The following is a 12945-nucleotide window of genomic DNA, read 5'->3' on the forward strand; positions in this document are numbered from 1 at the left end:
AAGCATCATCAGCATTTTTACTGGTGAACTCACCAGCGCACATAGACTCGACCATGGCTTTGGTCGAATAGTCTAAACCATTATAAATAATCTCAACAAGTTTCATCTTATCAAATCCATGGTGAGGACACTGGGATAGGAGATCATTGAATCTCTCTAAAAACCTATAAAGAGACTCTCCCTCTTGTTGCACACTAGCACTAATTTTCTGCCTAACAGCTGCAGTTTTATGCTTAGGGTAGAATTTCATATAGAAAGCAGCAACAAGTTCCTGCCATGTTTCAATGGACTCAGGTGGTAGGTTGTTCAGCCAGGTCTTGGCTTTATCTCTCAAGGAAAAGGGAAACATCTTAAGTTTCAAAACTTCATCAGTGAGGTCTTTTATTCTAACTGTCCCACAGATTTCCTCAAAGTCCCTAATATGAAAATAAGGGTTCTCATCATCTTTTCTTAAGAATATAGGGATCATCTGAAAAATACTAGGTTTTATCTCGAAATTAGCCGTATTGACTGGCAATTTAATGCACGAAGCTCGGTTGGTCCTAGTTGGGAACATGTAATCTTTCAAAGTTGCCATCGCTGGCACAGCTGAAGTACTAGGGGTACATTCCTCACGAATAGACATATGTTCAAAACTGAAGTTTCCAAAAATGGGGCTCTCAAAAGAAGAGTCTTCGAGCTCCCCGCCTTCACAAGAAGAACTACTAGGTTTATCACTAATCAAACGACCTAGAGTGTTTCTTTTCCAAGCCCGCTCTCTAATAACCTCGGGCATACACTAGAAAAACAAAAGAAAAAGAAAAGTCCTAAAAGGAAGGGAATATCTAAGCAAACACAAACAAGGCTGACTCCACCACAACAAACCTACTGATTTCTAGCAAACAAAAAGCATGATGGCTCCACTTAGATTGTTTCTAGACCAGCTTCTAATCCTTCGAAAGGGAATTCGTTACAATTTAAGCAAACCCCTCTGGAATCAATCCGAGTCAAAGTAAGTTGAATAGAGGCGAGGGAAGCTGCGTGGAGCTTTGATACCCAAGGCCTCACCGCATTACAAGGCGGCGCAGTCACGCATTCAACTCACAGAAACCATCATGAACTTCGAAGTATGCTTAAAAGAGTAACCAATATTTTTCGAACGACTTTCCTATTAAGCTCGTTACCCTATAGGTCTCGTTCTATTCCAAATTTTAGCTTAGGTTCGCGTTTGTATCGTTTTCCTAAGGCGGGCAAGAAGAGAACGGTGATGAAATCCGAACCCTTATCTTGTATGGCCAGTCCTTGCCCTTTACTAGGAAATTAAAGCAGCCGTTTTCAGTTCCTCACATATATGCAAACGAAGGAATACAGTAACTCGCTGACAGGGGATTCGCGAGTGTTTCGACAAACTTACCTCCCGTTCCAGACGGGGGATGAACCGTGAAGTCGACTCGGGCCACGACTCCTATGTCATGTGAACCCGAGGGGCCGAGGTGATATCGTAATCACCGTCCTTCTCTGCAAACAGTTTAATATTTAAATACTACCCTTCCGTAGGGTTTAAAAAATAAAAAAGTCCAAGTCCAAAGTCCAAAGTCCAAAAATAAAGTGCAAAAGAAAAAAAATAAAAAATAAAAATTCTAATACAATCTAATAAAATTCTCTCTCTCTCTTTCTTTTTTTTTCTTTCGTCGTCTTTTACTCCAAGTCTTTAAGTATTCACCAAAGCTTTGGCAAAATTTTTTTTCGCTCCAAATTCCAAATTGTAAGGAAAAGACAAACAAAAAAAAAACAAAAAACAAAAAAAAAAAAATAAAAAAATAAAAACAAATAAAAACCTAAAAAGAAAAAAAAATCTAAAAACTCTAGCCTAAAGACAAGCCCGCGTCGGCGGCGCCAAAAATTGATGTGATTTCAATTGAGTTGTAGTAAAAGGTTCGTTGAGACTTGTGAAACAAAAGATTTAGACTTAAAAATTAAAGAAAACTTAACTCAAAATTTGATTTCAAGATATGAGAAAATAACCAAGACACTGATTCCACTATTACACATGAATGAATGATGGTAAATAACCCAAAACTCTAATTATCTTTAAGTCCCTTATTTTCTTAATTCACAAATAATCAGGCAAATTCTCAAAAATTAATTGTATCCCCTAAGCATAGATTATCTAATCAAAGCATAACCTATCTAATTGAATCACAACTAATGAATAAAATTATGCAAACAATTAAAAACTCTGCAAAAGCAGTGATTGAGTGAATTATAATTAAATATTAGAGAAAATATAATAGTTACCAAATTATTCATGCGTAAATAGCTTCCTCATTGCCTTGGTTGTGAGAGAATTAGCACATCATCATGTTGGAAACACGCTTGAAATTCATTATTATTTCTCAAAAATGGTTTACCAATGATGAAAAGGGAGAAATATAATGAAAACCGGGTTTGTAACAGTTATATGTGTTACAAACCAGAACGACCCACAATATGTGTCACTGATACTGTAGCAAATAAGTCTGCCTCTGATGTACGACCCTCGGCTGTGAGTCGTTATCACTGTAGAAAAACGACTGTCTTTGATGGTATGTTCTTCGTGTTCTTCAGCTATGCAACAGCAGAAATAGTGGTTTCTGCAGCTTGATTTTTCGACTCTGTGGTTCTCTATTCCTCTCCCAAACTCTCCGTAACCCTTCAATGATACCCTAAAAGGCTATTTATACTCAACAGGGACAAGAATCTTCGCTCATTACTCCGGAAAATCCTTCCAATATTCGGCAGTAAAAGAAAATATTTTGGAGATATTTTCTTTCCTTTCTTTCACAATCATGCATCTGCAGCTGTCCGACCTTCCTTGTTAATCTCAGTCATGCTCCAAACACGCTTAGAATGAGTCCCTGGTGAAGCAAAACTCATGCAAGAACATTATCTTCACGTTATTTCCCGTGAATGTCTTCTCGGCCAAACAAACTTCCCTGTTTTCTTCTATCCACAATTACAGCCCAGTTTCGCCGGTTCTGATGGACTTACCAGTCCTGTTTAGATGCAACAAGCCCAATCCAATCGATTGTATCACTTGAATCTTCCTATAAATCCTCCAAATCTAAAACAAGGATTATCGGGTTTTAAAAGCTGCACTTCCCTGTGTTGCTTCCACACGATTTTCCAGCCTAACTGAATCAATTCTGACGACCATACCATGCCCGTGATGCCCAAACAAATCTTCCCAAACAATTTCAGACGTTGAGTCTCACTGGAACTTGATCAAAATTCGAACCCTAATCTGCAGTCGAAGAAATCTTTTTTTCCCGCCAAAATTCAGTTCAAACGAAGGGGATGAAGGTGCCCCTTAACAAGCTGCTTGGGTGCGAATATCAAATGAGTACCCCTTATCATCTGAGGTGCCCCTTATCCGAAATAGAGAGTCCGAATAACACGTTCCTCCGAGTGCTTTAGAAAACTTTTCGACCTATTTTTCCAAAAATGTTTTATTCCCAAAAATGCCTACAAACACATAAAATATCAAAATTAGTACAATATCGAGTGACAACAATAAATAGTATTGAGATCAAATTAGACACAAAAATGTGTCTATCATTAGCACGTAGGGCGCTATTTATGGCATGTTTCCATGAAGTGGCATGTTTGGCATGTTGGTGCGGCGGAGTGGCATGTTGGCGTGCCGCTCAACTTATTGGCGCAACATGGCACGTTCGGCATGTTGGTGCGGCTTTTTGGAAAGCCAATTAATATGTTGTTGTGGCAGGGCGCGTTTGGATTTCCAATTAGTATAGTGGCGCGGCAGGGTGCGTTTGGACTTTAATGTATGGTGACGAGTTTAGAGCGACTTGATTGGTCAAGAAAAGGGGCCGGCCAAACATAAGGCGCGACCACACCTCTAGTGCTCGTGGAGCATTTTAAAGTGACCTGATTGGTCGGTAGGAAGGAGAGGGGACGACCAAGCATGGGCGTGGCTACACTTATGCTGTGAGTGTGGCGGCTTTAAAGCGACCTGATTGGTCGAGGGAAATAGGGCCGGTTTAGGATGGGGCGTGGCCAATGGAAAGTGGCGCCAGCTGGCCTAAGGCATGGCCACACCTCCTTTTGCTGCTATGGCTCCCTGTTTTCTGATTCTGGGCAGTGTTTTGCACCTACTAATCCATGGAGGACTAATTACCTAGTTTTCATAGGCTTACTTTCGACAAGCAAGGTCTGGTATACTTCGCAAGGCGCAAAAGTAATTGATTGAATTTAAGTTCATAGCTAGAAAGCAGCATGCTTTCTGATTGAATATCTTATGGAAAGACCTTATCCTTGATATTTGGAAATTCGTGCTACTCTGCTGCGAGTGAACACGAATTGTCATGCCATATCAACATTAAGGGTTCAACCGGGGAACATAGCATAGGAAGCATTCAAAGAAACTTATATTAAGTGAATATAGGCAAGGCGCCGACATTTACAGAACATGGGATGATTGCTACATGCGCCAGTCTGGATAAATTTCATGTAAATATATTGAATGGTTCCATAAATATGCCAGCGGAGAGGTTAACACTCATGGCTCTGTTTCCTTACAGAGTGACGTCACATCATATGCAAGGTTTTACAATTTTAACCCTAAGATAAAACCCACCATCAACATAAGGATAAACTAAAGATTCAATGTGACCAATCAATGAAGATGAAGATTGAATATTAGAAAAACCTCTAAAGTTTTCTTGAGCGTTTTCATCGACATTAGTGGGATTTTATAAGCTTCCGCACAACGATAATCTTCACATATTAACCTCGAAATTGCTCGAAACTTCCATCCACGTGAAATCAGGGGTAAAACCAGGATTTTAATAAGGAACGGGCAAATGAAATAAATAAGGGGCTAACTTCACTTAGTTTTCAAATTGATCTTGTAGAACATAAAAACTAATAAAGACTTTATACATCCAAAGGTAAAAAACTGAAGACACTAATACCCGGAGTTACATCACATACCCTTGGGGTGAGACTATTGAGCTTCACATTTTCAAGTTGAAGCAAAGTTTGTGGTGAGTCTACTCCAAAGTAGCATCAACAAAAAAACCATTAAGGAGTATAACCACAACAATTAAAAACTATGTTTAGTTATAAGATAATTTACTAGAGCATTGGTCAGTTGATCCCACTATAGTCAAACCAGTTGTCAAATTTAGATGACAAAATGCATTCTTGATGTAGTCTCCTAAAAGTCAGTTTCAGACTAGATGAGGTTTAAGAAGTAGAAAATAGAATCAATGTAATCCTTGAAGAATGGAGATAGAAGACTACATGAAGACATCTTGTAGAATTTCCTTACATGTTAAACACTTGATTCTCTTGTTTACTCTGCCTCTCTATTTATCGAAACAAGTGCTCGCTCTATGAAACAATTCGTATGACGGTAAATATACATTTATATATGCACTCGAGGATATTTGATCCCAAGGATTTTATGAGAATGACCCTTTTCCTTGAAAATATCCTCATGTTGTAGTGAATGAGAATACAAATTCAATGAGCCAAGAATCACTTAATTCCGAGTTATAACGAAGAAATTACGAATGATTTATTAAATCAACACTTAGTATGTGTTGCTAAGGTAATTCATGAATAAGAAATTGTACACAAACTTTTGGCAACAGTTAGCGAACTAAAACCGTGAATATGTGATCAAAAGGCCTATTTTAGTCAAGTTACTTGGTGTTTCCTTTCCCATACAAGGTAGCTTTATTTCCAAGCCCTTGATCATTCACTATAAATAGAGGTTTCATGTAACCACACAAACTATCCCTTCAAAATCGTGTGTGTGTGTTACATAAGGCTGTTTTCCATATCTTTGTTCTTCACGAACATGAGTGAGATTTCAAATTACTTGGGGATCGTAAAGCACATGGAAGCTATCTTCTTTGAAAGTTACAGTTGTTGTTTCTAGGTGTTTTTCATAAACCCTAGATTTGATAGATAAAAACATATCTAAATTTTTCTAATTGATCTTGTGAGGAAGAATCAATTAGGCTACAGAATCGTAAACCCTAATGGTTGAGGAGCATCTTCTAAAGAGAATTAACGTTCTGCTAGAAGATTTTTAAGAGCATCTTCTAAAGAAAATTGGGATTCTGCTAGATGGTTTAAAAGAGGAATTCTTAAAGAGAATTGGTGATCTGCTAGGAGTTTTATAGGTGTACAAATACAACTGAAACATGTCCTACATCTAATCCGAAATCTGGTAGTAGTTAATTGGTGTGACAACTTAAATCAGTGTGTGTTCAATCTGGACTAGGTCCCGGGGTTTTTCTACAAGATTGCAGTTTTTCTCGTTAACAAAATCTTTGGTGTCTGTGTTATTTTATTTATGCATTATATTGTTTATCTTTATAATTGAAATATCACAGGTTCTACGTATCTAAACTTAAGTAGTATTATCTTAGCTTTAAAGAACCTACAAGACTCGCTATTGTTGAATTGGAATCTTGCAATATAGATTACAAGACTTGTTCTTGTTGGAATTAGGTTCGTCATGAACAATTCGGGTACATACTAGGTTTACCTTGTTAAACCAATCTTAAATACAGTTTCATAACCGAACATATAGATTGTACAAGGATTGTCCATAAAGGTTCCCGGATGAAAAAGTTTTTGATGTACTAGTTACCCTCTCCTTTTCACGCTGAAAATAAAAAAAATACTACGTGTAAGGAAAAGAATTAATAATTTTCACTTCGGTCAGTTTTCACCTAGAAATAGGTTTTCGAATTCAATCAGAACATACATACTTTATGAATTATTTATCTATTCTAGGTGGCTAATACTTGTATATTAAGTTTGTAGATTATATATAATAGATGTTAGGGATATCAAATTAGTTATGGAATGTTTATCGAGTTGTGATGAATTCATCCAACATTTTGAGGTAGTTCTATGAGAAACATTGTGAAGGCTCATTTTTTTTTGTTCTCTTTGTTAAGCAAGGGTCTTATACCTAAAAATCAAGACATCTGCGCGTATAAAGAGATAAAGTTTCCCATTCAGTTGCAAGTGAGATTCGAATCCAAAGCTCATTGGTACAACTACCCGTGTCTGAACAACTCAACACATCTATAAAACAAACAAAATCATGAACAAAATAATACATAGTAATAAATCAAGTCATGGATCATATAGTGATGTACTCACTGATGCACTTTATGTAATATTACATATCTAAGTCCAAAAAATTTCATGAATGAACTATAAAAACAGAGATACTAACCAAACACATTCTTAGATAATACAATTGTACTCATTTATGTTAAACAGAAATCATCATATAAATACTATGTTAGCTCTCATCTCTTACCTCTCTTTAGATCAGGCGAAGTTTCATTTTTGGGGTTTTTGCTCTTCGACGTTTCTTTTTTCTTGAAACGATTGGGTTCTTTTTTCTACTTGTTTTGATGGTGGTCTTTTATCTTGTTTATGTTTTATCCTCGGCATCTCGTTATTCTTTTTTTCAGTTGTTTAACTTTTTTTTCTTAATTATTTATTTTTACGACTTAACTGATTTTTAATATCTATTTTATCTTGGTTAATTTTTTATGATGATTATTTTATCTAGTTGTTGATGATTTTTTTTTATTTTTATAATCAGAGAAGATTAGTTAGGATTTTGATTGTCTATATTCTTTTGGATTTTTCTCTCTCTTAGAATTGAAAAAGGTGAGTTCTAATTGTTTATTTGATTATTCATTTCGGTTAATATAAGTGTCACTCTATGAGTGATTCTTGCCGTTTGAGATGGTTCACATTTATCTGTAAGAACCATCTGAAAGAAAACTTTGTGCTTTACACTTTTTGGATAACTCAGGAGTGATTTGTAGGTTTTTGGATCAGTTAAGACTAATCAGTCCATTCCATACTGGATGTAGGACTAAACCCTTTCCCCATAAATTTTAGGCCTCACTTAGAGGTAGATGGTGTCTGTTGTTCAAGAGCCAACTAAATCTTGCGTAGCATATTGATGTCCTTGAAATGAGTCCATTTTAATCTCTATCACTAGTTTAATTTTGAGAGTTACATAATGACGATCGAGATTATAAACATATATGATAATGAGACTATCTGTTAATTGATCAACCAATCAAGTTAACATATCAAATATGTACACCGTAGAGGAATGTGCACAAAAATAAACTCTCTTGAAATTGATAACGATTCGAGAGCCATCCCAGTCCAAGAGGATATGAATGATGTAGTATATGGAAGTTTCAATTTAGGTACTATACAATAGTCTTTTATCAAAAGGTAACTGACTGAGTTGAAAATATTTTAGTAATTGGGAGCTTGAAATTCCACAAAAAGTTATATTTCTCTTGTGTGAGTGAGCACACTTCCCCACTCTATTGATCCCAGTCTAACATATTCACCTACCATTAACGTATAATATTGATTTGTTTCTGCTATATGACGCTATGTACAAAATGTAATGCTTTTTCTGTCCACCAAAGATAACCTATTTCAAGCTGACACAATTCTTAACATAACGAGGAGAGAAGGAAATTAAGTATTTTTTTTATAATTATATCCTTATAGATAACAAATACTAATATTCTGAAATGGCATAACTCTCAAATTATGCGATAGATATTTATAAATTTTATATCGTCGGAAAACATTTTAAAACATCTATAAGAATATAAACATGGCTATCAGATTATACATGTTTCTTACGCTAAGACTAAATAACAATAATCTGCTAAAAGAGTAATTATTGGAATACAACCTTGTTTGTTTATAAATGTCAACTTTGGAGGGACAAAAACTTTTTTGATCGATAATGAAGATTATATTAGATCAAAAGGGGTGTACAAAAAAATTATACCCACTCAAAGGGGAGGAAAGAAAAAGAAAAAGAGAAGAAAAAAAAGAGATCTTGAAAAGACAAACAAAAATCCCCCAAAAAAATCTAAAAACTAAGGTGGTTCAAAATACAAACTAAACCAATTCTTTACTACAGAGAAAAGAGACGCCTTCAAAATCTTTAAAGCTTAAAGCCCACTGAAACAAAGTGTATTTTATCACCGAAGTTGTATGAGCAGTATTTTTTTTTTTTTTGAAGGAAAAACAACAGAAAAGCAAAAAACTGAGAAAACCTACAGAGTAGGGGAATACTCGCTCTCAATGAGCTGAGCAATACAAGAAGTAGGGGAGGTAGTCCACTCATTAGAGGAGTGGTTTTTCACAGCTAACGCTGCTACATTGTGTGCCACATCATTGGCAGTTTTCTTTATGTATCTAAATTCCACAGGTTTGAAATGCTGAAGTTCTTCCCTGATTTTGTTGATGATGTTTTGCAGTCTCCAGTCAGGCTTGTAATGAGCATACTTGAGCGCATTTATAACGATAAGAGAGTCTCCTTCCACAATGATCTCTTTAAATCCTTTTCTACGAGCCATCTCCACAGCTAACAATGCCCCATTACCCACAGTCTCTACTGCTTTGCAATGAATTAGAATCTTATTCTGACATCCCTTAAATCTCGCATTACAGTCCCTAGCCACAGCTCCACAGGCGAAACCCTTTGGCCCTGCTGCCCCATCAAAATTGATCTTCATTTTCTGTCCCTCTGGTGGCCTCAAACTATCAATTTGACTCTCCAAAATGTCAGTTTCATCAGGTGTAGACTCCAATTCTCCGGCGGAAATCTCCATATTATACCATTGCATAGCTTCTTGAATGACTGACTTTATGTTCATTTTATCACTGTTAAATATCACAACATTCCTAGCTTTTCAAATGGCCCACCACAAACAAGCTCCCATTCTCAGTCTCACATAGTTTTCACCTTCAGCAATCCATTGCATTACATAATCATGAATAGTCAACTCAGGTTGTTCACCAGTTCTGAGCCCAAGAGGAGATGCAAATAAAATTGCTTGTGTCGCTTGACAGTGAAGAAATAAATGCTCATGAGTTTCAATGGTCCTATCACATAATCCGCGGTCAACATTTATCCCATGTATGTGTTTGTTGATGCTTTGAGCCACTGGCAGACCATTTTTTTAACAATCTCCATAAGAAAAAAATGAATTTTTGGAGGTATTTGCTTTATGCCCCATAACTTCTTCCATGGAAACTCGTACATACTTGAGTGAGATGGAGAGTTATCATTCATTGACTTAAGGAAGGATTTTGCAGAAAATTCACCTTTTGGATGAGGGGTTCAAATCAGCTTATCATTGCAATTATCTTCAGTCTCTGCTGGTAGATGGATCTCCATTTATCTTTGCCACTTCAGGGGTTGAACAGCTGTTGCAGCTTGTATTCATCCCACCTGTGTTCTTCATGTATAATGAGTTCCTCCACTTTCATGATTCTGTGAACTCCTACTGTTCTTCTATCTGGTTTCTTGTTTGGAATTTCTGTATCCAGGGGTCATCCCATATGAGCAGTATTTTGTTCCCCACTGTAAAGATGTGCACATTCCTCTCCTTCCACATACACCATATGATTGCAGCAGGAGGGAAAAACTTTTTAAATGAAAAAGGAACGGAAGGGGCACCAAATGTGGTATTCTAAATGTTATACGCTTGCCGACATTACGAACCCACGTGAAACTGTCACATACGGGCGCTTGTATATGCGAGTATTATTTTGTACATTTTTCATAAGCCAACATTTTGTACACTACGTTAATCGAACATCTATATTCTAGCTAGTGCAACTACTGGATCTTCTAAGTATTGATTGAACAAAAGATGTTTTCATTGTGTTGATAACAAAGGATTCTGTTTTCATTGGCCAGTTTTAGATCCAACACATATGATATATACATGTACAACATGCATGGATACATGCTCTTAAATGCTTGCGATGATAATAGTAGTTGGTTGTATCATCAAAAAGTTTCCGATAACCAAGTGAAAAACATAGGAGAAACGACTTTAAAGTGAAACTGTTAAAGCACTAGCTATCATACTGATGAAATGCGATTTTATACATGAAACACCAATTAATTAAAGTCCACTAATACAAGAATGTAAATCAATTCTTTGTTTCTTTCTTCTTTGTCATAGTTACTTACTATTGTGAAATCTTTCTTTCCTTTTTATGAGAATATGCAAGGGAAAAAAAAATGGAAAGAAGGGGGTTAAGGGAACCCCGACGTACAAGAATTTCTTTTGGGAAAAACCACAACACAAGAAAGACACACTCACACAGGCACAGCCCACCAGAACATGGGTTTGGGTTTCAAAATAAACTTTACCAGACTCGTCCTCCGTCGCAATCTTCTTCAGATTTTCACCAGAGGAGTTAGGGTCTACTTCAACAAACTCACCAGTAGGAGTATAAATACGAAAATAATTTGAACCCAACCATAAGTTTGCTTGCATGTGAGTGTCATTATCTATGCTGATTCTAATATATGTAAATGTCTAGATTTTTTTTATGGAGCATTAAAGAATTCTTTTCGATTACGCAAAATGGGTCATTTGTCCAAATATTTTTAAACCATGGTTCTAATGGACGAGTAAAAATTAATTTGGGTGAAATGGACATCAAAAAAATAGCAAGAATGAAACTGGATTCATCCTGGCTTAAACTTAAAAAAAGCGAGGATGAATCTGGATGCATCCTGATGTGAATTAAAAATAAGAAAAAGTAGTTGAAAATGGGTAGGATGAAACTGTTTACATCTTGGCTATTTTTACATTCTCGTCCATTTAAACAGTGTCGAATTTTACATATCTTTTTTATCCAGGATTTGTTGATTTTGGTCTTTTTAACCAATTTTCTGTTTCGATTACCCATCCTCACGGGCCACGACCATAGTCCCATCACCAAAGTCTTATTGCATATTTTAATTAATTTCGAAATTAAATATATTGGCTATAATCAATTAACTGAGCCATTTCTTTTTAATCTCGACAGGTCGTATCCAAATATATCCAGTAATTTGATTTTGTGTGGGAATTCACCTTTACATATAACCTGGAGGCAGTATTAGTGATCATAAATAGCATCATGGTATCTCCTTGAGTTTTGAATGAGTTCAGGTGTATAGCTCATCCTAAATGATATTGTGGTTTTGTGTGAATTGGAAGAAGATCTCAAGTACTGCTCTTTGACGCCCCTTTGGATTTCAAGTTACACAAGATCACACAGTGAAATTTAATAACACACTCTACAATTTTTACACTCTTCTTATATAACTGTAATCTAGCTGTCTATGATCCGTACAGTTAGTTGTTCGTACAAGCCTAGTGTAAGATTACTATACGTGTGTATCATCTAATGGTTATCCTGTAAACACTATTTGTGACAGTGTATAAATAGTCACACTCTGTACTATCTTCTTTAACCTTTGAATGATAGATTTACCTTTCTACTAAAGTGTAACTATGGTATCAGACGAGATTCAATGAAGAATCTCGTGGTTTTTCGATTCTCACTGTTTCCGCTTCTCTAATATTTCAGATCCATTCTTCTATCCTTTCAATCTTCTTCTTCTGTTCATCAAATTTCTCATCTTTTTCATTATTTTCTTGATCTTTCAAGTTCTTATACGTCTGTTGTAGATCTCACCAATGGGAAACCCTACTTCTTTCTCAATTACAAAGATTACAATCAATCAGTTGATGAGTATTGTCAATCTAAAATTCACAGACTCAAATTTCTTGATTTGGAAATCTCTCATGATGCATGTTATAAGAAGATTCAAGATTATGAAGTTTCTTGATGGTTCATATGAATGTCCTGTGCAATACACAACTCGTACAAACGCCACTTTATGCAGATTGGATGGATGAAGACTCAACGATTATCATGTGGATCAATTCGACAATTTCAGATAATATCATCTCCTACTTTGCTAATGCTTCTTCTTCTCAACAACTCTGGAAAGCAATTTTTGATCGATTTGCTAGAGTTTCTTCAACACACTCAATACATCTATGTACAAAATTAATGAATATC

General features: G+C 36.0%; 1 protein-coding gene across 1 annotated transcript; it reads right to left on the reverse strand.

The window, feature by feature from the left end:
• Positions 1-9122: 9122 nt before the first annotated feature.
• LOC113295069 lies at positions 9123-9725 on the reverse strand. The gene has a single exon (XM_026543427.1). The coding sequence runs from the start codon at positions 9723-9725 to the stop codon at positions 9123-9125; it is 603 nt and encodes a 200-aa protein (XP_026399212.1).
• Between the last annotated feature and the right edge of the window lie 3220 nt (positions 9726-12945).

This window comes from Papaver somniferum, chromosome 7 (assembly GCF_003573695.1).
Source record: "Papaver somniferum cultivar HN1 chromosome 7, ASM357369v1, whole genome shotgun sequence".
NCBI classification, from domain to species: Eukaryota; Viridiplantae; Streptophyta; class Magnoliopsida; order Ranunculales; family Papaveraceae; genus Papaver; species Papaver somniferum.

Excerpts from the sequence above, each read along its gene's own strand:
- LOC113295069 (XM_026543427.1), bottom strand. The coding sequence starts at position 9,725 with ATGAACATAAAGTCAGTCATTCAAGAAGCTATGCAATGGTATAATATG.